The sequence below is a fragment of the Nannospalax galili genome, unplaced genomic scaffold (assembly GCF_000622305.1).
Source record: "Nannospalax galili isolate Female #2095 unplaced genomic scaffold, S.galili_v1.0 scaffold538, whole genome shotgun sequence".
Lineage (NCBI taxonomy): Eukaryota > Metazoa > Chordata > Mammalia > Rodentia > Spalacidae > Nannospalax > Nannospalax galili.
This window is the reverse complement of record NW_008343842.1, coordinates 3,121,352-3,146,676: the sequence shown is the minus strand read 5'-3', so window position 1 is coordinate 3,146,676 and position 25,325 is coordinate 3,121,352. Positions and strand designations below refer to the sequence as shown.

The 25,325-nt window shown below is 45.4% G+C and overlaps 1 protein-coding gene across 1 annotated transcript in view; it reads right to left on the bottom strand.

Annotated features, from left to right (window-relative positions):
* The window catches only part of Slc26a8 (solute carrier family 26 member 8), an 86,204-nt gene that overhangs the window by 44,279 nt on the left and 16,600 nt on the right, over positions 1-25,325 (bottom strand). Inside the window, exons 4-9 of the mRNA XM_008840203.2 lie at positions 20,199-20,338; positions 14,642-14,758; positions 10,339-10,520; positions 8,387-8,551; positions 6,887-7,036; positions 3,049-3,131 (exon numbers count right to left, since the gene is read on the bottom strand). Coding sequence (XP_008838425.1) covers positions 3,049-3,131; positions 6,887-7,036; positions 8,387-8,551; positions 10,339-10,520; positions 14,642-14,758; positions 20,199-20,338 — 837 coding nt within the window. The remainder of the gene's footprint in view (positions 1-3,048; positions 3,132-6,886; positions 7,037-8,386; positions 8,552-10,338; positions 10,521-14,641; positions 14,759-20,198; positions 20,339-25,325) is intronic.

Genomic DNA, 25,325 nt, shown 5'->3' with positions numbered 1-25,325 from the left:
CTCAGCCCCTCCCTGAAGCCTTCACTGGTGATTATGTCTGTGTGTGTGCGCGTTCATGTGTGTGTGTGTAGTGTGTGTGTATGTGTGTGTGTGTGGTGTGTGTGTGTGTGTGTGTGTGTGTGGTGTGTGTCTGAAATGTTTCTTCTTGAGATGGTCTTTTACATTTAATCAAAGACACAAATATATATGACTCAATGGCTGATTCAGCTCTGGAAAACAATGTAAAGATCCAACTTTAGCAAGATCACGTACTAATATATGTGGGACAGTTATTTTTTGTGGTAGACTTTTTTCCACAGAGAAAATAAAGCTTTATCTAATTAAAGCATCTTATCATGCTTGAAGTTCACTTCACTTTTTGTCCTTGCAGGAAGTTAGGAAAGAATGTGACTGTCCCAAAGAGGTATAGAATAAATACAGATTATTACAAACTCAACATAAACCACTTTTTCTTCTCACTGTTCTCTGCAACATTCTTATCAGCAAACAAGGCTTAGGAAGAACAAAGGAGCCAGGTGTGGTGGAGTACACCTGGCTTCCCAGCACTTGGGAGGTGGAGGCAGGAGGATCAGGAATTCAAGAGACCATGTCTCAAAACAAAAACAAAAACCACTGCCAAACAAAACAAAACACAAAGCAACAAGGACAGAGCAAGAGCTAAGTTAAAATGTCTAATTTTGCCATTCCCTAGCAACCATGGATAAATAAAAGAGGCTCAAATAAAGAACATTCAAAGCAATGTCTAAATTACATTTTTGAAATGTTCACTTGTTTATACGTCTCCTTGAATCTTACAGTGAAAGATAAGTTAAAGCTGGCTGTGTGGCGTTTACACCATTAAGAGTACAAGCCAGGCCTTGAGATGACTCAGTGGGTAAAGTCACCTGCTGCCAAGGCTGATGACCTGAGTTTTCACCCAGGACCTACATGGTGGAAGGAAGGAACTGAATTCTGTAAGTTGTCCTCTGACCTCCATGCTCATGCTGTGGCATGCACCCCTCCTCAAAAAAAATTTTTTTTAATGTAAGCACATTGAATGTTAGTATAGTTATGTGGTTGTAATCATAGACTTTGGAATTATATAGAAACAAGTTTAAATAGTAGCTCTGCCACTGGCCAGATGTCTTCTCTCAACTAAGTTATCGAAACCTCAGAAGCCTTAGCTTCCTCATCCATTGCAGGAGGATAGCACCTGCCTTGTACTTCTTTGGGGAGCAGATGAGGTGTGTACCATGTTGGTTCTGCCTCCAGTTATTTTCCCTGAGGGCTGAGGCCACGTCTGATTTGCCTTGTCTTCCTTCCACATGCTGTGTAGGTGGTGTCTGCTCATTTTTCTCAACTGAATAGAATTTCAAATGGATTAGCTGTCCTCAGATTTCATGGAGGACTTTCAGGATATAGGTCTGCGGGTCTAGTTCAATCTAGTTGCATCAAACAGCTACCTGTGGTTACCCTGGAGCTCAGCCAGTGTCCTTGACTCTGCGGGATTCCCCCTTGTGCAGTGTGGGGAAAGGAGCTGTGTTCTTCTGACAAGGTCAGAAAACAGTAACTTTCTTTTTTTAAAAAAAAATTTTATTTGTTATTTTTATTTTATGTGTATGCGTGTATTGCCTGCATGTAGGTAAGTGCACCCGTGTCGTGCAATGCCTGCAGAGGTCAGAAGAGGCTGTTGGATCCCCCGGGACTGGAGTTATGGACAGTTGTTAGCTGCCATATGGGTGCTGGGATTTGAACCCAGGTCTTCTGCAAGAACAACCAGTGTTCTTAACTGCGGAGCCGTCTCTCCAGCCCTGATAACGGTAACTTTCTAACCTGAAAAGAGTCTACCTGGTAGTCACTGGGCAGATGGAAAAGAAAGCAAAGGAATCATGAGTCCTTCAGAACGCCATCTGTGGGCTTATTTGAGGATACGTTTCTACCCAGATTAAGAGAATGTTGCTCAGTGGTAAAGCACTTGCCTAGCATGCATGAGGCCCTAGGTTCAATCCCAGAGTAGTTTAAAAGAAGGAAAAGGAAGAGGAGAAAGGGGAGGAAGAGGAGGAGGAGGAACAAGAGGAGGAAGAAGAAGAGGAGGAGGAGCAGCAGCATCAGGAGCAGCCACGGTGGCCCCTACATTCAATGCAAGTGGGTGATGACAAAAGGAACTGCTCTCTCCTGAACACAGAACCCCAGCAGAGAGGCTAGAAAATAGGGATCTCGAGTTTTAATCCTTTTGGGGGGCAGGGGGTGGGGAGGGCAGAGGTGGTTTCATGCAGTCAAGGCTGTCCTTGAACTCCTGATCCTCCTGCCTCTGCCTCCCAACTGCTGGGATTCCAGGTGGGCACCACCATGCCTGGCTTTCTCATCCTACTCTTGGGGATTAATCAGACGGGGATGGGGCTTCTTGAGCCCTCTAATGCCCGAAGAAAAGAGACAAGACTTTCTGGTATTGAGGGCATCCAGCAGGTATCTTGGGTAAACCAGCTGACTTTCTTATGAAAAAAGACTGACCAAAAAAGAAAGAGGGACCTGTGCTGGTCTACTCCGTTCACAAAGCTCTGCGTTCTACCCTTGATCTCAGCCAAAAGGTGGAGAAGCAATCCCTCTGAGCTCTAAAGTGAATTTAGGGATGGTGGGATGGCTCCGAGGGTAAAGCTACTTGCCACCAAGCCTGACAACCTAGCTGGATCCCCAGGTCCCACATAGTGCTAGAAGGAAAGAACCAAGTCCTGCAAGCTGTCCTCTTAAACTACACATGTGCCATGTGCATGCCCCCAACAAACAAACAAACTTAATAAAAAAGAGTATTATCCTAAAAAATTATATAAATAAATAAAATGAAATTGGTGGTGACCAGATACTGCTAGGAAAGGCTATCAGTCAGGCTGTATGGTGAGAGGCTAAGCGAGGGCATCCGAATGGGGCAAAACTGCTGGGTATGGAGGCACATGCCTGTCATCTCAACCCTTGAGAGCCTGAGGCAGAAGGACTGTGAGTTTGAGGCCAGCCTGGGCTGTCACAGAAAAACAAAATCAGGGAATAGCAGTCTGGAACAGTGGATCCACTGACCTGTACGGAATCATGTCAATCAGCGTTCTGCTGTTCTCTGTGGCCATGCTTATCTTGCTTGCGAGTATGGTGAAGCCAAGAATCTGCAGGAGTTAAAAAGGGAAGTGTGTGATTAAACATTGGGAGTGCTTCCAGAAGCACAGGTGCTCAGAGCCCGACAGGACAGCAAACGAAACATGCGGCCATCCCGACCCGGGAAGGTCAAGAGAGACCTCATGTTTTGATTCTCCAAGCTCCTTTTGACCTGGGAACACAAATAACTGCAGCCTGGGTCTCTGACACAGCTATGGAAACAGACACTGTGGGCCTCTCTCCTGACATCAACTATCAACATCAACACTGACAGGAACATGTTTCCCTGGACCAGCTGTATCATGGTCTCAGTTGTAACTGCTTTTAGATCCAGGTGCATTGTACAATATTGATAAGGCTTGTAAGGCATGTGGGGTATAGTAAGTGAGAGTCATGTGACTAACCCTTACCATCCTACAGAAGCATTTGATAACATAAAACTATTATCTGGGGGCTGGAGAAATGGCTCAATGGTTAACAGCACTGACTGCTCTTGCAGAGGACCCGGGTTCAATTCCCAGCACCCACATGGCGGCTTATGGACCGTCCTTAACGCTAGTTCCAGGGGAATCCAATGCCCTCTTCTGACCTCTGCGGAATTGCACGACACAGGTGCATTCACATGCAGGCAATACACTCATACACATAAAATGAAAATAATAAATATTTTTAAAAACTATTATCTGTTTTCTCCACTTTTCATTCACATTTTCCCTTTTGCTTTACGTGTATGTAGAGGGTACGTGCGCACATATGCATGTGTGTGTGTGTGGATGTGTGTGTGCACGCGTGTGTGCATGCACATTTGTGTGGATGCCCGAGGTTGATGCTGGGAATCATCCCTGACCACTCTTCCATCTTATTCATTAAGGCAAGGTCTCTCAGTCAAACCCAGAACTTGCCAATACAGCTTGTGTCCCTAGCCAATTTGCTCCTGGGATTCCCTACTCTGACTTCTGAGGCTGGAATCACAGTCATACCTGGCATTCTACATTTACATGGGTTCTGGGGGTCTAAACTCTGGTCCTCTTGCTTGCACAGCAAGCATTTTAACCACTGAGCAGTCTTCCCAGTCCCGCCCCACTTTTTGTGACACAGGGTTTCATACTGTAGCCCAAGCTGGTCTCAAACTATGTACCCTGATCCTCCTGCCTCTATCTTCTAAGAGCTGAGATTACAGGCATGTGCCCTCACACCTAGATTTCAGTCACTTCTAAACATGGCCAGTCTTTCTGGACAACAGCTGAGGGACCACATAAAGCCTTTGCATGGAATCAGATTAAAACAGAGATAAGAGAATGGACAGATGGCTTAGCCGTTAAGAGTGCATCCTATTCTTGCAGAGGACCTGAGATTGGGTCCCAGCACCTATACAGGGTGGCCCGCAACCACTGTAACTTCAGCTCCAGGAGAATCCAATGCCTCTGGCCCCTGTGGGTACCTGCACTCATGTGCACATATCTGCACACACATAAATTTTTTAGAAGACTTATTTATTTTCATTTTATGTGTATGACTGTATGTATGTGTACCTCATGTATGCAGTGCCTGCAGGGACCAGAAGAGCCCCTGGAACTGGAGTTACAGGCAGTTATGAGCTGCCATGTGGTTGCTGGAAACTGAACCCAAGGTCCTCTGCAAGGGCAGCCAGTTCTCTTAACTGCTAAGCCATCTCTGCAGCCCCTCATAAACATAATTTTTGAAAAAAATCCTCAAAACAGAGACAAGAGACCTGCAATCCCAAATTTAAAAATAATAAAAATATGGTGGCCTCACCTCATGTTCCTCCCCCAAAAGAAGTCTTTACCACCTGGATTTTACTCTCAGAGTTCTGCCAGGCATGGAGCAGGACCACAGTTGGCTTACCTGTGATGCTTGGCTCAAATGAAGCCCCCTGGGAAATGCAGGGGACGGTGTGAGCATTTGGGGAACGTCAAGTGTCTCTGCACAGAACATTACTGAAGAGGAAAAGAATTCTCATGAACACCTAGGAATTCAACCATCCCAGTATGAGAAATGCTGATGTTGAAACTTGAGGTTTGTTTGCGGAAGCATCTTTATCGTGGTAGAAGTGTTCATCACAACAATAAAGATAAAATTTTTTTTTATCTTTTTGAGAAAGGGTCTCCCTGTAGCCCCAGCTGTCCTGGAATTCACTATGTAGACCAGGCTGGCCTTGAACTCACAAAGATCCGCCTGCCTCTGCCTCCCAAGTACTAGGATTAAAGGTATGCGCCACCACACCCGACTCAAAGATGAATTTTACTTGCTGACATAAAGAGAAAAAAAACTGTCTTTAGACAGCAGTGAGTCACAGGTCTGCTGCTTCCGAGTGACAGAGAAATCTGAACTCTTTGCCCCAGTTTATTAACTGTGATGTCATGAGATTGAAATCATACTGAAATGACAGTATGACTGTCAGTACATTAGTGTAGGAACAATTTCTACAGAGAAAATGAGGGTCATTCACCAACAGGGAGCATGTTGTTTGTGCTTGAAAGAGTCAAGAAATGAGAGGTGAATATAGAAAAGTTTCAATAGCGTTGACTTTAGATACAGGAATTTCTTCCCTCTTTCTTTTTTTAAAAATTTATTTATTTATTTTTATTTTTTTATGTGTATGAGTGTTATACCTGCATGTAGGTAAGTGTACCCGTGTCGTGCAATGCCCACAGAGTACTGAAGAGGCTGTTGGGTCCCCTGGAACTGGAGTTACAGACAACTGTTAGCTGCCATGTGGGTACTGGGATTCGAACCCAGCTCTTCTGCAAGAACAGTGTTCTTAACCGCTGAGCCATCTCTCCAGCCCCAAGGCAGTAGATCTTAAATATTTTCACAATACAAAAATGATAGCTGGACAGGGTTGTGCATGCCTGTAATCCCAGCACTCACAGGAGAATTGAGGCTAGCTTGGGGCTTGTCTAGTGAGACCTTGTTTCACAAACTAGCCAAAACAACAAACAGAAAAGATAAGCATGTGTGGTGATGGAGATGATAACTAGCTTGATTTAACATGATATATACGTGTGTTGAAACATCACTTGTGCAAGCAAACATATGAGGGAAAAAATGTTTTAATGAAAGCATTTGGGCCTGTGAAATGTCCTTGCTCTGAAAGCCTGACAATCTGAGTTTGATCCCCAGAACCCACAGTGGAAAGAGAGACTTGATGCCATAAAATTGTTCTCTGACCTCCACATGTACACTGTGGAACACATGCACCTGTATATACACACACATACACGCACACGAATAATAAATTAAATTAAAAAATAAAATAAAAATGAAAGCATTTCGTAGCCATTATGTGGCACGTGCCTGGAATTCCAGCACTTAAGGAGCGGAAACAGGAGGGTCATGAATTTGAGGCCAGCCTGGGATACTAAAAACTGTATATTTGTATATTCAGCTTTGCCTAATTCAGTATTTAAAATTCTTTTTTTTTTTCTTAAGACCAGGATGGCTTTAATCTCACTAAGATCTACCTGCCTCTGCCTCCTGAGTGCTCAGATTAAAGGTGTGTGCCACTATGCCCAGCTGTAATTGCAGGTAGTTATCAGCTACCCAACATGAGTGCTGAGAACTGAACTTGGGTCCCAGGAAAGAGCAGCAAAGGCTCTAAACTGCTGAGCCATCTCTCCAGCCTCCAAATTCTTATTTTTTAATTCCCTAATATTTGCCTCCCTAGGTACTTGCTTTATGATTTTTTTTTTAAAAAGTATTTTCAATGATCTGAATCATGAAATCTGGCATCAAAGACACGTACCAGAAACAGCTCCATGGGGAACTCGATGGGGTACCGGTTGAAAGAAATGCGGATACACTTGTTGATTCTCAGAGCCACGACAGATATTAGGAACAGCAGGATGCTGGTGGAATTCGCTTTGGGGAGAGCCATGCAGTAGTTAATTATGTTCTGAAAGAAGAAAAAATTGCCGTGGTTTCTTTAGAAAGGGATATAACAGTTGCTAAAATCTATAAAAGGTTATGTTTTCCAGATTAGAGAGCAAGGAAGAGTTGCTGGACCCCGAGGTGTTTGTGGCTTTACTGGAACATTGAGGTGCAGACCTGAGGGCTAGGGGTCGTGATTGTTATTTTCTTGGCACTAGGGACCGAACCCCAGGGCTTCACTTATGTTTAGCAAGTGTCTGCCACACAGCCACACCCCCACTCTCTTTTTACTTTTTATTTTTAGACAGGGTCTCAATAAGTTGTCCAGGCTGGCCTGGAACTCATTTTGTAGCCCAAGGCAGGCTTTGAACTTCAGATCCTCCCACCTCAGCCTCCCAAGTAGGTGTGGTTACAGGCCTGTACCACCAGGCTTGGCTTGATAAATATTTTTAAAAATATTTTTTATTTATTAGTTTTATTGTATGTATATGAGTGTATTGCCTTCATGTGAGGAGGTCAGAAGAGGGCATCAGATCCCCTGGAACTAGAGTTACAGACAGTTCTTAGCTGCTATGTGGGTTCTGGGAATTGAACCTGGGTCCTCTGCAAGAGGAGCCGGTGCTGTAAACCGCTGATCCACCCTCCCAGCCCCCTTCATATGTATTTTTTTAAGATGAAGAGGAGACATTAAAAGAGGCAGAGGCAATAATGTTGAGCAAGGAGAAAGTATACTTTGTATGTTTCAGGGTGGTGGAAGGACCTAAGCGTTCTATTCATTAAGCTCTCTGCTGTCAGCTTCCTGGCCATGTATATTCTTTAGCTGAGGTTTTATTTCATTTTTTCATTCAGGGGCTACTTATACTCTTTGTATGTTTCAGGAGACAGATCAGCTATGAGGCATGTAATAGGGAGAAAAATGATGACCAAATTAACAATTTTTTTACATTTATTTATTTAGCATGTGTATGTGCGTGGGTGTGAGCATGTCAGAGGACAACTTGCAGGAGTCTGTTTTCTCCTTCCATTGTGTGGGCTCCAGGGATTGAACTCAGGTCGTCCCAAGCCTGGTGGCAAGCACCTTTACCAGCTGAGCCAACTCACTGGCCCCATGACCACATTTTAATGTAAACCATCTTCCCTAAAAGGCTAAGCTGAAGTGGTTATTGCAGCTGAGCAGCTGTTCTTACTGGCTCCTGCAGCTGACCAAGACCCTAACTCTACAGGAGATGGAGCTACTTCCAGGCCCCTCGTGGGTGAGTGGCCCATCAGCAGCATGTCCTTTTTGGATGGCAGGAGTCTCTCCACTTGGGCCCACTTCTCTTTGGAGGCCAGGGGAGGAGCGTTTGAAATCTGGGGGAGGGTTGAGATTACTCACGTAGAAGAAGGAGATGGGGCCAGAGTGGAAACTGACCATAATCCCAAAGATGCATGTCATCTGAGCCAGTATGATGTGCAGTGCCACAGCAGCCAGGTAAGCACTGGTCACAGCCTCCGGAAGGTACGAGGCCATGAAGCCCATCCCTAGCATGCCCATTGATAGCTAGGGGCAGGGACAGGGAGGTTGGGGAAGAAGAGGAAAAAACAGACAAGGGGCAGGTCATCAAGTCAGCAATGGCACCAACCAGACTCTCCAGTGGTCCCATGTTCAAGAAGGATCTCCAACAAAAAGTCGGAGGGAGGCACTTTGGAGAACTCCAGGCTCCCTTTCTCTACTGAACTGGGGTCCTTGGGTGCCAACTCAGTGGTTCCTGATAAGCATGAGCCCACACTCTGCTGGCCTGGAACTCAGTATATAGACTAGGCTGGCCTTGATCTCAAAGAGATCCACCTGCCTCTGCCTCCAGAGTGCTGAGATTAAAGGTGTGTACCACCACGCTTAGCTTTCCAGTCCCCTTTTTGTCCTGTGTGTGTGTGTGTGTGCATGCTATACATGTATGAACACATATGCTTGCCCATGTGGGTGTGTGTGGAGGAAGAGGCTGACATCAGCATGCCTTCTTCAATCACGTCTCTACCTTTATTTATTTATTATTTATTTATTTATTTATTTATTTATTTATTTGCTCACATGTAGCTTTTCTTTAGAGACTCTAATCTCTTTAGCAATTATAACCACTTTGTCCACATTTGCTTTGTCTACAACTCTAACCATGTTCACACTCCTTTCTCACTAAACTGCACATTTTAAAAATTTATGTATTGGGGCTGGAGAGATGAATCAGCAGTTAAGAGCACTGGCTGTTCTTGCAGAAGACCTGGGATCAAATCCCAGCACTCACATGGCAGCTAACAACTGTCTATAACTCCAGTTCCAGGGCATCTGACAGCCTCTTCTGACCCCTGTGGGCATTTCACTACATGGGTGCACTTACCTACATGCAGGCAATACACATATACTCATAAAATAAAATTTTAAAAAGCTATTTATTTTTATGTGTGTGCATGCACATACCATGATACGTGTGTATTGGTCAGTAGACAACTTGTGGGAGTTGGTTCTCTCCTTCCATCCTGTGGGTTCCAGGGATTTTATATTGGCCGCAAAGACCTTCACCCATGGAGCCACCTCTCTGGCCCTGTCTTACTTTTTGGTCTCTCACTAAGCCTGGACCTCAAACTGGCTAGACTGACTGTGCAGGAAGGCCTCAGAATGTACCTGTTCTCATCCTCCAAAGCTGAGGTTACAGGTGTATGCCACCATGCCTGGTCTTTTACATGGGTGCTGGAGTTCCTTGTGCTTGTGCAGAAAGCACCCTCCTACTGAGCCATCCCCCCAGGCTCCCCCGTATGCACTTTTTCTTTTTGGTCTCACTATGCAGCCTTATCTACAAGCACTCAGAAATAAATCACAGAAGTTGCAGTCACACTATAATAGTATAACAGTATAATAGTATAACAGTAGATAGAGGAAGGGGCCAATTTAAAACTACTATATTAATTACTTTTCCTGTTGCAGTGACCAAATATCTATTTAGGAAGAAGGCTTATTTTGGCTCACAGTTCTAAGGGCTCACAGTCCATCATGGAGGCACAGCGGCAGGTGGCTCCAGGATGGGAGGAGTGTGCAGCTGGGCCTCCTCACCCTCTCACATCTGACAGAAGAGGAAGCAGAGTGAGCAGATAGAAGTGGGGCTGGGCTATCTGCCCCCAGTAGCCCATTTCCTCCACTGAGGCTTTATCTATAACAGTTCCAGAATCTTCCAAAACCAAGCCCACAAGATGGGAATCAGGTGTGCCAATACATGAGTCTCCAGGGGACTACTTCACATTCAAACCACAATAAACCCTCTATTTAGTCCTTCAAGAATCCACAGTCCCAGATCCTACCTGAATAATCCCAGTCAGAAAAGTGGTGGTTGCCACGGTGCTCAAGGATCCATTATAGTTTACATAGAAGGTGGGGAGTGAAAAGTCATCCTTGACGAAAGTTCCCATGATCAGGTGACCATTGCTGAATGGTCTTTCCTTCAAGACGTTGATCATCAGAGCACTCACAAGGAAGAAGGGACCTGTGAAGAAAGACGTTGGGCACCAGGTAAGGAGTCAGGGAAACCGAGACATCACAAAAGCAAGGCATGCCCTGGCTTTTTACTGTTTTTGATCTGAAGAGATTTTTATTACAATTTTTGATGGGCTTCTGGCTCAGGAAAATGGCTATAATTTTCTTACTGCAAATTAATACGCTGACAAACTATATTATAAATCATGGTGTCTGGTTATTACAGACCCAGCTGATGAATTGATCTATTTTAGTAATATTGACAAAATCACTTTGGGGATTTCTTTCTTTTAACTTATTAAAATTTGTTTTATTTTCTTTCTTTTTTCTTTTGGTCTTTTTGAGACAGGGTCTCCCTATAGCCCTGCTGTCCTGGAACTTGCTATGTAGACCAGGCTGGCCTTGAACTCACAGAGATCCGCCTGCCTCTGCCTCCCTAGTACTGAGACTAAAGGCATGCATCACCACACCCAGCCATTTTCATTTTTTAGCTTACTAAATTTTTTTATTTTCAATCGTGTGTGTGTGTGTGTGTGTGTGTGTGTGTGTGTGTGTGGCTCGCGTGCATGTATGAGTATCTAAGTGTAGGTGCCTACAGAGGCCAGAGACATCAAATCCTCTGGAGCTGGGATTGTAGGTGGTTGGGAGCCTCCTGATGTGGGATCTCAGAACTGAACTCAGGTCTTTGGCAAGAGAAGTATACTCTCTTAACCACCAAGTCATCACGCCAGCCAGGTTTCTTTTTTTTAAAACATTGAGTGTATTTAGTGTTTGTGTGTGCACGTGCATGTGCTTCTGTGTGTGGATGCATGGACAATGGCACTTGTGTGGAGGTTGGAGGACAACTTATAGGAGTAAATTGTCTCCTTCTACTTTGAGGGTCCTGAGGATCAAACTCAGGTCACCAGGCTCAGCAACAAGTGCCTTTCTCTGCTGAGCCCTCTTAGCAACTCCACTTTTGGACTTGTTAGCTGAGGGCACAGAGCTCTCACACAGTACTCTACCCTTTAATTCCTTTGGGAAATACCTTGCTGGCCTGTTTGTCTGCTGGTGACATTAACAGTGAAATATTAGAAGGATTTTAAAATTTTTTTAAATTATTTTTATTTTATGTGTATGCGTGTATTGCCTGCATGTAGGTAAGTGCAGCCAGGTCGTGCAATGCCCACAGAGGACAGAACAGACTGTCGGATCCTCTGGAATTGGAGTTACAGACAGTTGTTAGCTGCCATGTGGGTGCTGGGATTTGAACCTAGGTCTTCTGTAAGAACAGTCAGTATTCTTAATCACTGAGCCAGATATCTCTCCAGCCCCAAAAGGATTTTTTTTTTTTAAAGACAGGGTCTCACTATGCAGCCCTGGCTGGCCTGGAACAGGTTACGTAGACCACGCTGAGCTTGAATCCACAAAGATCTGCCTGCTTCTGCCTCTGCCTCCCAAGTGCTGGGATCAAAGGCATAAACCATCACATCTAAGGACTTTTTTTATATGAACACTAACCACATGGAAAGAATATCCACCATCAGGTTTTGTTGTGGTTTGGATTGTTTGTTTTATTTGAAACGGTTTCCTGTAGCCCCAGCTGGCCTGAAATTCACTATGTAGCCAGGGTGGGCTTGATCTCATAGAGATCTGCCTGCCTCTGCCTCCCAAGTATAGGGACTAAAGGCGTGCAGCACCATGCTAGGCTGTGGTTAGTTTCTTAAAGGTTGCCCAAAAACCTATGTATTGAAGGCTTGGTCCCTAGATGGTGGTTCTGTTGGGAATGGTGTTAAGAAACCAGTTAGCAGTACATCACTAGGGTGTGCCCTTGAAGGGTATGTCCTGTCATCCCCCCACCCAGCTGCCATGAAGTGAATCACTCTGAATAAATCTTTTTTTTCTTTTCTTTTTCTTTTTTTTTTTGTCTTTTTGAGATAGGGTCTCCCTGTAGCCCCAGCTGGCCTGGAACTCACTATGTAGTCCAGGCTGGCCTTGAACTCATAGACATCTGCCTGCCTCTGCCTCCCAAGTGTTTGGGACTAAAGGCATGAGCCACAACATCCGGCTGAAGTGAGTCACTCTGTTCCACCATCTACTCCCCACCATGACATTCCGCTTCATCACAGGCCCAGAATAGGGGAGCCAAGAGATGGACTCAAGACATGGAAACCATGAGCCCAAAATAAGTCTTTCTTCAGGTATTTTGTTATAGCAACTAACACAGAAAATTGGCACTAAGAGTAGAACTGTTGATGTAGTGCAGAGCCTTTGGAATAGACTTGCAGAGGCATCTGGGGAAGTTTGGAGGAGGCTAGAAATAGCATAGAATGCTGTATGCAGAGCTTCACGAGAAACCATGATGGGATCTCAGAAGCCCAGAATGCTGTCAGAAATGTGGACCACAAAGACTGTGCTGATGAGATTTCAAATGAAAACAGACACGCTATTGGGAATGGGACCACAGGCCAATTTAGGTCACATTCCAGGAAAGAATGTGTCTACATTCTGTCCATGCCCTGAGACTTTGTGGGGAGCTGAGCTTAAAGGAACAGTACTGTGGTGTTGACTCCAGGATGTTAGAGATGCCAGAGAGTGGAACATCTGTGGAGGAAAGCAGAGAACAATGAGCACAGCCAGCCCCCAAGAGAGGCCGTATGGGCTGCCGCAGCTGGTGGCAGAGGCGGGGCTGCCTAAGCCCACTTGGCGCGCTTCTCAAAACTGCACACCCCAGACGGGGGACATGGAGCTGTAGGACCGATGTCGCTTTGGTCCTGTCCCATTCCTCTTTGCTTTAATGTTTTTCCTTTTATTTATATGTATGTGTGTATGCCTGCTTATGTGTGCACCGCATACAAGGATGCAGGATGCCAGAAGAGGGCATTGGATCCCCTGGAACTGGAATTACAGGCAGTTGTGAGCAAACTAATGTGGGTTCTGGGAACTGACTATGGGTCCTCTGTTAGGGCAGGAAGTGCTCTTAACCACTGAGCCGTCTCTCCAGCCCTCTCTCTTAAAAACTTTTTTTTTTTATTAGCTGAGCATGGTAGTATATGCCTTTAATCCCAGGAGGGAGAGGCAAGCAGATCTCTGTGATTTGAGGCCAGCCCCATCTACATAAGAGTGTTCCAGGTCAGCCAGAGCTAGTATAGCAAGACTACCTCAAAAAAAAAGTTCAATCAATTTATTTATTTGGTTATTTAGTTGGAGTGTGTGTGTGTGTGTGGGTGTGTGTGTGCGCGCGCGCGCGCGCACGCGCATGCATGTGCACACATGCCCTGGCATGTGTGTAGAGGTCAAAGGACAACCTGCAGGTTTGGTTCGCTCCTTCTGCCATGTCAGTTCAAGCAATCAAATTCAGATCGCCAGCCTTGGTGGCAAGTGCCTTTACCCACAGAGCCATCTCACCAGCCCCATGCCTCCTTTATATATACCCATTCCTCTCTTTCAGAATGGGAATGTTTGGTCTGTACCTGTGCCACCTTTCTGTTTTAGAAATACTTAGCTTTAAAGTTTGATTTTTATAGTTATTCAAAGCTAAAGGCTGTCCTAAGTCTCTGAGAAGACTTTGAACTTGGCCATTTGAACAACCCTGGAACCAGTAAGACTAGAGGAACTCTTGGAGAGAGACCGAATGCATCTGCATTGTGAGACAGACATGGGTTGTAGGGAGCCAGGGGAAGGATATTATGATTTGACCTCAAGTACCCTCCAAAAGCTCACGTGTTGGAATCTTGGTCTTCAGTTGGTGATGCTACAGGAAGAGGTAGTAACAGTCCAGGTGGAGTCTGATTAGAGGAGGTAGGTCCTCAGAGATGTGCCCTTGAAGAGTATATCTTGTCCCTCTCCCATGTGTATGTGCCTGCATACATGTATATGTGTGTGCATGTGTGTGTGCCTGTGTGCATACATGCTTCCTGTCTGCCATGAGGTGAGCTGCTTTGCTCTACCATGCACTTCAGATTATGTCTTATTATGGGATCGGAAACATGGACTCAAGTGAGCCAACATAAACCTTTCCTTGTTTAAGATGTTTTTTGGGGGGACTTCCTCACACAGACCAAAAGCTGATTGGCACTGATTGCTCAGCAATACGTAAGTAACTGATGAAGAAACACCATCTACCTCCTGTGGCTCCCATACTGAACTCACCAATGGACATTTGATGACATGATCCAAATATTACATAAATGACTGAAGAACAGAAGGCTGCGTAAGTGACGTTGAGAGGAGGAATCAGTTGCCTTGTCAGCAAACTAAGTGTCAGACCTGAAAAGCATGATTTATTTAATCAATGAAGGTAGATTGGCTTTAAAAGTCACCATAAACAAAAATAAAGAATATCTAGAGCTCATTGTAATGTCCTATTTCCCACATGCATTTATATTTCAGGGTTTTAGGATTTTTTTTTTGTTGTTGTTGTTGTTTTTAAGACACAGTCTCATGTAGCCTAGGCTGGCCTCAAACTACTAAGTAGCCAAGAATGACCTGGAACATCTGATCCTCCTGCTTCCACCTCCCAAGTGCTAGGATTTCAGGTCTGTCCCAGCATGCCAGGTTTATGAGTGCTAGAGATCAAACCAAGGCCTTGTGCTAGTCAAGTACTCTACCAACCAAGCTACAAGCCTAGCCCTATATCTTAGCTCTTTTTCATAGGCTAAAATACCTTTCACTGAGAGGTCTTAATACCACATAGAAAGGAAGCAATACAGCCATAGGATCCCTAATTCCAACATCTTAGAGGCAGCTTTTTCCTCATCCCTTGATCAGTTTAAGAAGGGTTTGGGAGTCTTCCAGGGCTGAAAACAACTGGAAACCACGATAAGAATCACACGAACTAACTTGCCTCCAGGTTGATAGGTGCTGTCTGTTTCCATAGGCTCATCGCCCCAATCTTTTTTTTCAACCTTCCTTCAATACTTTCTATACGAGGCTTTAAAAAATATTTATTTAGGGGCTGGAGAGATGGCTCAGCAGTTAAGACCACTGGCTGCTCTTCCAGAGGACCCGGGTTCAGTTCCCAGCACCCACATGGCAGCTAACACCTGTCTGTAACTCCAGTTCCTGGGGATCTGACACCCTCTTATGACCTCTTCAGGCACTGCATGACACGGGAGCACTTAAATACATGCAAGTCATACACTTATACACATAAAAAATTAAAAAATTAAATATTTTAAAAAATAACTACTTATTTTTATTTGTGTGTCTGTGCACGCGTTTGCGTGGGTATACCACAGGACGTGTGCAGAGGGCAAAAGACAACAATGTAGAGTCAGTTCTCTCCTTCCATGTTTACATGGGTCTGGAGAATGAACTCAGGTCATCAGGCTTGTAATCTCAGACGGCAAACACCTCTTACCAGCTGAGTCATCTTCCTGGTCCGACGAGGCTTTTTTTTTTTTTTTAATGGAAAATTTAAAACAGAAAATACATAGTATGGGCAACAAGCTCCTTTAAATCCAGCATCCACTTTAGCAATGGTCAAGCCATGGGCAATCTTATTTCGGCTGCGCCCCACTCCTCTTCTACCCTATGTCATTTTGAAGCAAATCCAAGATACGCAGTCATTTCCTCTGCAGAGGATTTGGCATGCATCTCTGAAAGAAGACTCCTCATTCAACTACAATACCACAACATCCACTTGATTTTCAATATTGCTGGTTATCTGGTAAATGGTTGTTGTGATACAGGGTCTCTAAGGTGATTCTAAGGGCCAATACTTCAGGTGTGGGACAGAGGTACTGCCTTCTTCTAAGGGACAGATTGTAATGGAAGTCACAGGATGTCCCTTCTGAGACACAGTTGCAAGAAAGAACTACGGCTTTGGTCCTGGCTCTCTTTGAGGTTCTCATTCAGGCTGCTGCCTGCCAGAGCTGCCTTCAGAAATGTCTGACATCGGGGCTTGGGCTGTAGCTCCAGTGGTAGAGTGCTTGCCTAACACACATGAGGCCAGAGTGTGACCCCGAGTCCTGCATAAAACCTGAGCGGTGGTTACATGTCCATAATCCCAACACTTGGAAGGTAGAGGCAGGACAGTTTGGGGAATTCAAGGTTATCCTTGGCTACATAGTGACTTTGAGGCTAGCCTGGACTATATTTAGATCCTGCTTCAAAAAATAAATAAATCTGGGCTGGAGAGATGGCTCAGTGGTTAAGAACACTGGTTGTTCTTGCAGAAGACCCGGGTTCAAATCCCAGGACTCACATGGCAGCTAACAACTGTCTGTAACTCCAGTCCCAGGGTATCTGACAGCCTCTTCTGACCTCTACGGGCATTGCATGACATGGGTGCACTTACCTACGTGCAGGCAATACATGCATACACATAAAATAAAAAATAGATAAATAAACCCAACAGCATCTGTCTTATGTAGCCTGAGAGAATCCTGGGCATAGAGAGGCTGCATACTTGACTTAATGTTTTCCTGTCAGTGTCTTGAAATTCTGAATCAGTGTTTAAGACAGGGTCTCACTCTGTAGCTCTGGCTGGCCTGGAACTTGCTATGTAGACCAGGTTGACCTCAAACTCACAGAGATCCACCTGCCTCTGCCTCCTGAGTGCTGGGATTAAAGGCATGTGGCACCACACCCCACATGAGTAAGTCCTCTATGAACTAGGGGCTCTGCATTTTCATGTTGTATTGGGCCCTTCACATGCAGTCAGTCCCCTCAGCTGTCATACCATGAAGACATCAAGAAGCCTGTGGGATGGCTCACACGGGAAACAGCCCAGGCCTGTCATTCAACACAACAGTCAGCTGGGACTGGAGCTCTTGAGTTCTGACAGCAGGCACAGGAGTCTGGACATCTAACCTTGGTAGGGCCTTGAGATGACAGTGACTGTGGCCGCACGAGAGACCTTGACTCAGGAGTATGGTAGGGTCTGAGGCAATCTTTAGAAAAGTATTTGTTGCTAGACATGCTGTGATTGATTGATTGATTGATTGATTGATTGATTGATTGATTTACTTGTTTGTTTGATTTTTGGTCTTTTTGAGACGGGGTCTCCCTGTAGCCCCAGCTGTCCTGGAACTCACTATGTAGACCAGGCTGGCCTTGAACTCACAGAGATCTGCCTGCCTCTGCCTCCGGAGTGCTGGGATTAAAGGCATGCACCACCACGCCCGGCGCTATGCTGTGCGTTATTTTAAAAATCTTTGCGTTTAAATCAGAACCCCAATATGGTGCTCATTTTGGTTGATGTAGCTCTTTAAGTCTCTTGTAATCTACAGGCTTCACTCCACATTCTTTTTCTTTTTAAGGTAGGATCTCATAGAGCCCAGGCTAGCCTCAAACTCACTCTGTAGCCAAGGATGACCTTGCACTTCTGATCCTCCAGTGTCCACCTTCCAACTGCTGGGATCACAAGCACATGCTACCACCAGTTTATGCATGTGCCACTGGCCCAGCTTCATTTTTTTTTTCTTAAACAAGGCTCTACTGATTGCAGATAGTGGAAAATATGCTCAAATTACCTTGGGCAAAATAGGAAATTTATTAGAAGGGTATGAAGGACCACTGGACTTCATTTGACACTGGAACCAGGATTAAAATGTTTCAGGGTCTAAGGCCGTCATTTCCCTCCTCTTCAGGGCTGTATAGGATTCTGCCTTTTAAGTTCCAGGCTGGGGCTAAGCTATGAATATTTTTATATCCATCTCCTGGTGCAGAGATGTACAAATGCCTTGGGATTTGTAGTTTGTTTCTCCACTGTGATGACAAAATACATTCTGACCAATACCAACTTGGGGAGGAAAGGGTTTATTCAGCTTACATCTCCCAGGACACAGTTCATCACTGAGGGAGCCCAAACTAGGAACTCAGGAGAGGAACCTGGAGGCAGGAGCTGAAGCACAGGCCATGGAGGACCGGTGCTTACTGGTTTGCTCCCCTGACCCATGCTCAACCTGCTTTCTTATACAATACAGGGCAACCTGCCCAGTGGTTGAGCGACCCACAGTGGGCTGGCCCCTCCCACATCACTCAACAATCAAGAAAATGCCCCACAGACATGGCCACAGGCCAGTCCAATGGAGGCAATTCCCCAATTGAGGGCCCCTCAACCCAGGTGTGTCAAGTTGACACTAAAGCTGTCCAGCACAGGATTATACACCCTTAATAACTCCTGGGGCACATTTACTAGACAATACCAAAGTGTTTTCCAGATGGAGGTTCAGTAAAGATGGAGGGGCTGGAGTAGAACTCAGTGGCAGAGCACATCCTTAGCATACAAAAGGTCCTGGGTTCAACCTCCAACCAGAGAGGGAAGAGAGAGCTAGTGTGAGCTAAGGAATAATGAAACCCATTCTCTTCTTTGTGGACAAATTTGGTCTTGAGCTGACTTTCTAGCCTGTCTCCCTTGAGAAAGTCAGCTATGCCACCAGAAAGAACTGGTTCCGGTAAAAATGAGCCCAGGTAGTACAATCCATCTGGACCAACGATTGTGGGTGAAAGAAAAAGCCAGAGGGAAGCCCAAGCTTTGGGCGTCTCTGAGCATAGGGACTCTTGTCATTGGTTTGTTCCTTGTGGGGTCCTGGAAACAATATTTAGGCGACAAGAGCTGTTGGCTCCACAACCTCAGTGTCCAGCAACAGAGGAATGGATAAAGAAAAGTGTGGTGTGGATACAGAATGGGTTTGTCAACCACGAAGGACAATGAAGTTGTGTCCTTTGCAGGAAAGTGGATGAACCGTCTAGAAGAACAGAGGAAACTAACAGGAGGGGAAGAGAGGAGGAGGTGGGAGGCATGCAAAATGAACAGTATACATTTAGACAAAAATGTCCTTATGCAACACAGTACCATGTACAATTAATATAGACAATGGAAATTTTAAAAAGAGAAAAGTGAAGTGCCAACATTTAAATAAATAACAGCTAACAAAAAAGCTACAGTAGCCTTAGTAAATTCAATATTCGCTCTCTAAAAAGAGTAATTGGGGAGTTGGAGAGATGGCTCAGCAGTTAAGAGCACTGGCCACTCTTGCAGAGGATCCAGGTTTGGTTTCCAACACTCACAAGGTGGCTTACAACCCTCTCTAACTCCAGTTCCAGGATACCTGACACCCTGTCCTCTGCAAGCACTGCACAAGGGTGCACTTATATACACGCAGGCATAACAGTCATACACATAAAACTTAAATAAATGAATAAATTTAAAAAGAGTCATTGGTCCCTGTTTAGAAGCAAGATATTTTTGTTTTTCAGACAAGGTCTCATTAAAGCCCCTAATCCTTCTGCCCCATCTCTTCAGGGCTGGGATTGCAGGTGTGCACCACTGCACCCAGAAGGAAAAGAGCTTCCCACAGCCCAGGTAGCTCCGGCTCCTAACCGTGTGACCTTGTGGTCTTGCACTGCTGATGCCCGCTGGAGAGATGCAGGTGTGCCTTGTTTCCTAGTGCTCATCTCTCTGAACAAAACCAATACCATCTGAGATCTACTGTGGTCAGGAGTCTGAAATCCCCACTGAGGAAAAATGACCAGGAGTGGGGGTTGCAAACACCATGGGAAGTATTCTTAGGTCTAAGCGCAGCTGAATCTTTTGGAGCCATCCTGGGGGTGCGGGGAAGCCAAAAACCTAAGAAACTAAGGGAACACTAATTACAGTTCCCATGTTTTCTTCAGATCACCCAGCAGAACTGTTCGTTCCTGGCAATGACTGAAGTCTGACAGACGATCTTTGGGTGACAAGGCTTCGGATCTTCTTTACCTTGAGGAACTTGAACAAGGCCAACGCTTAAACCAGCAAGTAAGTCTCCAAGAAGCCAGTCCTTGAATCGATACAAACACATCCATTCTAGGAAGGGAAAGATGGTAAACATGCATCTTAGGAACTTGTGCCATGAGCAGCTGTGAGAAAAAAGAGCAGAGACTTGATTAGGTTCTCCAGAGAGAATCCCACAGCCAAGGAAAGGCACAGTGCACAACCCTTGTCCCCACACAGTAGCTTCACATCAGAACTGCGAACACTTTGACATACTGGACAGATCACTCTTTGCTGTGGGCCTGTCCTATACCCAGTAGGTGTACTGTCCATTCTGTGTTTTATTGGCTGTTAGGAAAGAGTCAAACTTACCATTGTCTAGTAGAAAATGAGATGGTATTACTATGTTCATAATAACAGGGTTTTTTGCAATATGAGAATGCTTAGTAATAGAAACAGGTAACACCTTAATGGTGTGTGGAGGTTAGAAAACAACTTGTGGAGGTTGGTCCTCTTCTTCCACCATTGGGGTCCTGGGGATGGAACACGGATTTTCAGGCCTAGCAGCAGGTGCCTTTATTTGCTGAACCAGCCTGATGCAGTTAACAGCTTCATATCATTCCAAAATTTAGCCAAACATGAACTGTCTAGAATTTCCCTGGAATGTGTAGAAATTTATAGAAAATATAGAATATGGAGTTGTGTGCTTGAGGAGTTAGCCAAGTAAAGACTTTGCATATTTTAAAAACTATACTATCTGTGAATCCTAGTCAGTAACAGTTTTGTTCCCTGGGAGACATCTAGGCAGTGCCTAGAGATTTATATATTTATTGGGTCTTTTTTTGAGACAGGGTCTCCCTGTAGCCCCAGCTGATGTGGAACTTGCTATGTAGACCAGTCTGGCCTCAGTCTCACAGAGACCTACCTGCCTTTGCCTCCCAAGTGCTGGGACTAAAGGCGTGCTGGGACTAAAGGCTTAGAGACACCCTTGATTCTCATGACTGGCATTTAGTGCTGGAGGCCAGGGATATGGCTAAATGCTCTACAAATGGACAGGGCATTTCTCCACCAGAAAGGTACTGGTGGGAAGGGTAGGGGCTGGAGATGAAGCTTAGTTGGTAGAGTGCTTACATGGCATGTACAAAGCTCTGGGCTCCATCTCCATCCCCAATACTGCATATACTGGGGATGGTGATACACAAGTATATTTCTGTCCTAGTTTGTTCTTCATTGCTGTGACAAAACACTCTGACCACTACCAATTTGGGGAGGAAAGGGTTTATTTAGCTTACATCTCCCGGGTCACAGTTCATCTGGGAGCCCAAGGTAGAAACTCAGGGCAGGAACCTGGAGGCAGGAGCTGGAGCACAGGCCATGGAGGGTCACTGCTTACTGACTTGCTCCCCCGGCCCCTGTTCAGCCTGCTCTCTTATGCAACACAGGCCCACCTGCCCAGGAGTGGCACCACCCACAGTGGGCTGGGCCCTCCCACATCACTCATCACAAAGATGTCCCTCAGACATGGCCACAGGCCAGTCCAATAGAGGCAATTCCCCAACTGAGGCTTCCTCAACCCAGGTGTGTCAAGTTGACACTAAAGCTATCCAGCACAAATCCCAACGCTTGGGAGGTGGAAAAAAGAGGATCAGGAGTTCAAGGTTGTCCTTGGCTACACAGTGACTTTGAGGCCAGTCTGGATACTTGAGACCCTCTAAACAACAACAACAACAACAACAAAGACAGAAACAACAAACTGGGTGTGGTGGTACCCAAATTTAGTCCCAGCACTCAGGAGGCAGAGGCAGGCGGATCTCTGTGAGTTCAAAGCCAGCCTGGTCTACATAGTGAGTTCCAGGACAGCTGGGGCTACAGGGAGACCCTGTCTCAAAAAGACTAAAAATAATAATAATAAAAATGAAGACAGGAACAAATTTATGATTCAAAACAACAGTAGTAAAAGCTGAGTGCAGGAGCTGGAGAGATGGCTCAGCGATTCAGAGCACTGGCTGCTCTTGCAGAGGACCCTAGTTTAGATCCCAGCTCCCACATGGTGGCTATCAGCTGTCTCTAAGTCCAGTTCCAGGGATCCGACACTTTTCTCTGGCCTCCGTGGCTACTGCACACACGGCACACTTACATACCTGCAGGCAAAACACTCATACAAATAAATAACAAACGCTGAGTGCAGTGGCATACACACCTGCAGTTCCAGCTACTCGGAAGGCTGAGGCAGGAGGATCGCTTTTACCTATGAACTTGAGACCAGCCTGGGTAACATAGTGACACCCCATCTCAATACAAAAACAAAACATCAATGTTTCTGAGATTGAATAAAACTACAGTAACTTTAGATCATCTATAGCAGACTCTCAATCTACTGATGAATAAAACCAATTTGGTTTTAAATTGCCTATTGCTGTTAACATCTTGGCATGGACCGATAGCTGAGCAGGAATTTTATTCACTGACAAGCTGGGCTAGATAACTGAGATTTGACTAAACAACAAATACAGCTTTTAGTGTGTACACGGCTGAACTGTGTACTCAGAAGTGATTTTGTATATACTTAACAACTGTAAGCATTATCATCTTCTCTAAGGTACATAAGGCAAAATGGGTACATATGACTTTGCCAAGGTCAGAGTTGCACATGTGAGCAGAGATGGGGCCGAGAGCCAGGTCTTCCGATAACCCCGCGCAGTGTTCTGTATACAAGCTCCGTACTTCCTACTGACAGCTGTTCCATTCTGCCTGGGAGCCTGGAGCAAAGCCACTGGTTAGAAGGAACACTGCATTGATTGCCATTCTTATGAGGCATGCTGGGTTTGAGATAGGTGTACAGTCATAGTGTCTCTGCACCTGCCTCAAGTCCAGAGCCCTGGCATTGGGACCATCTGTCTCTTCACCTAGTGGAGTGTCTCCTCCCCGCCACGCACCTCTTGGCTGGAGACCAGTGACCTTGTACAGAGTCATCAAAGATCTCTGGCATGGGGGAAAATCAAAGTGGGCAATGGGATGATGAGAGTCTAATTCGCAGATGCATGGAGGGAGTTAGAGCAATAGAAACTGAAGCCAACCATGAACCAGGATGGCATCTAGACAGGAATTCTAATTTTAGCAAAGGTATATTAAAAGTGAGACATGTGGGCTGGGAGATGGCTCAGTGGGTAAAAGAGCTTGCCATACAAGTGTGAGGCCGTGAGTTTGGATCCCTGGAACCTATGTGAAAGCCAGATAGTGTGAGAGTCTTGTAATCCTCCAGGGGAGATGGGTATTGAGACAGGAGACCCCTCAGAGGCAATGGACCAGCATGTCCAGGCATGAAAGGCAACCAAGAGATGCTATTTTTTTAAAAATTTATTATTTTTATTTTATTTTATGTGTATGAGTGTACTGCCTGCATGTATGTAAGTGTACCTATGTTGTGCAATGCCTGCAGAGGTCAGAGAGGGCATTGGATTCCCTGAAGGGGAGTTACAGATGGTTGTTAGCCACCATGTGGGTGCTGGAATTCGAACCTGGGTCCTCTGCAAGAGTAGTCAGTGCACTTAACCACTGAGTCATCTCTCTAGCCCAAGAGATGGTATATTTTTATTTTTTTGTCTTTTTGAGATAGAGTCTCCCTGCAGCTCTAGCTGTCCTGGAACTCACTGTATAGAGCAGGCTGGTCTCGAATTCACTGAGATCTGCCTGCCTCTGCTCCCCAAGTGCTGGGACTAAAGGCATATGCCACCAAGCCCAGCCTAGAAATATCTTAAACAAAGTGGAAGGTTAAGGACCAGCACCAGAGGTTGTCTGTCTTCTGACTTCCACACAGTGGGTATATCTGCAATCACACACACAAATTGCTCATACATGTACACACACACACACACACACACACACACACACACAAAGAGGAATGTGACATCACATACCTGTAACCCCAGCACTTGGGAGATACAGGATTAGGAGGATCAGAAGTTCAAGATCATCCTTGGCTCCATAGTGAATTTGAGATCAGCCTGAGCTACATAAAACCTTGTCTCAAATAAACAAGTGATGTAAGAGTTGGTGAGAAAGCGGAGGGAACATTTTGACAGGAAGGTGAGCACAGGCAGTGGCTAACCAAGAGGAAGAAAACGAGGAAAGAGATAAGATGTTTTTCTGCAGAAAGGAAGAGATGGAGTTAAAAGATTATTTTATTTACCAAAAATGCTCCTCAAAACCAGAAAACCAAAACCTACTTATGTAGCATTTCACATTTCCTAGGAAATTAACAACTACTCCTGAAACCCTCCTAATGACCTTCCGAAGCAGATGCCATTACTGTTCCCACTGTACAGAGGAAGAGGCCAAGGCACAGGGGGCTGAACAAGTACCTGAGGTTACACAGTGAGACACCAGCAGAAATCAGCTTCTGGAATCAGAACCCGCTCTCAGCTGCTGTGCTTTCTGGTTAAAATTCAGAAGAGGGGGGCTGGAGAGACAGCTTAGCGGTAAAGAGCACTGGGTGCTCTTGCAGAGGACCCAGGTTTGAATCCCAGCACCCACATGGTGGCTAACAACCATCCATAAGTCCAGTTCCAGGGACTCCAACGCCTTCTTCCATCCTCCACAGGCACAGCATGATATAGGTGCACTTACATACGCAGGCAATATACTCATACACACAAAATAAAAATAATAAAATATTTTAAAAATTCAGAAGAGGGTGGAGCCGTGTTTTATAAGCAGGGAACATGAAGAGGGAAGATGTAAGCAGTAATAGTAAAGACGAAGAATAGAAGTTGGGCCGGGTGTGGAGGCGCACCCCTGTTGTCCCAGCACTTGGGAGGCAGGGGCAGGCGGATCTCTGTGAGTTCAAGGCCAGCCTGGTCTACATAGCGAGTTCCAGGCCAGATGGGGCTGCAGGGAGACCTTGTCTCAAAAAAAGATTTAAAAAAAAATAGAAGTTGGGATGCAGAACACCTATAAAAGCCCACAAGAGGGTTGGAGAGATGGCTAAGCATTTAAGAGCACCTGCTGCTCTTGCAGAGGATCAGGGTTGGGTTCCCAGCACCCATGTTAGGCACCTCACAACTGCCCGACCCCAGCTCCCAGGTATGTGATGCCCTCTTCTGGCCTCCAAGTGCACCTGCACATACATGCACA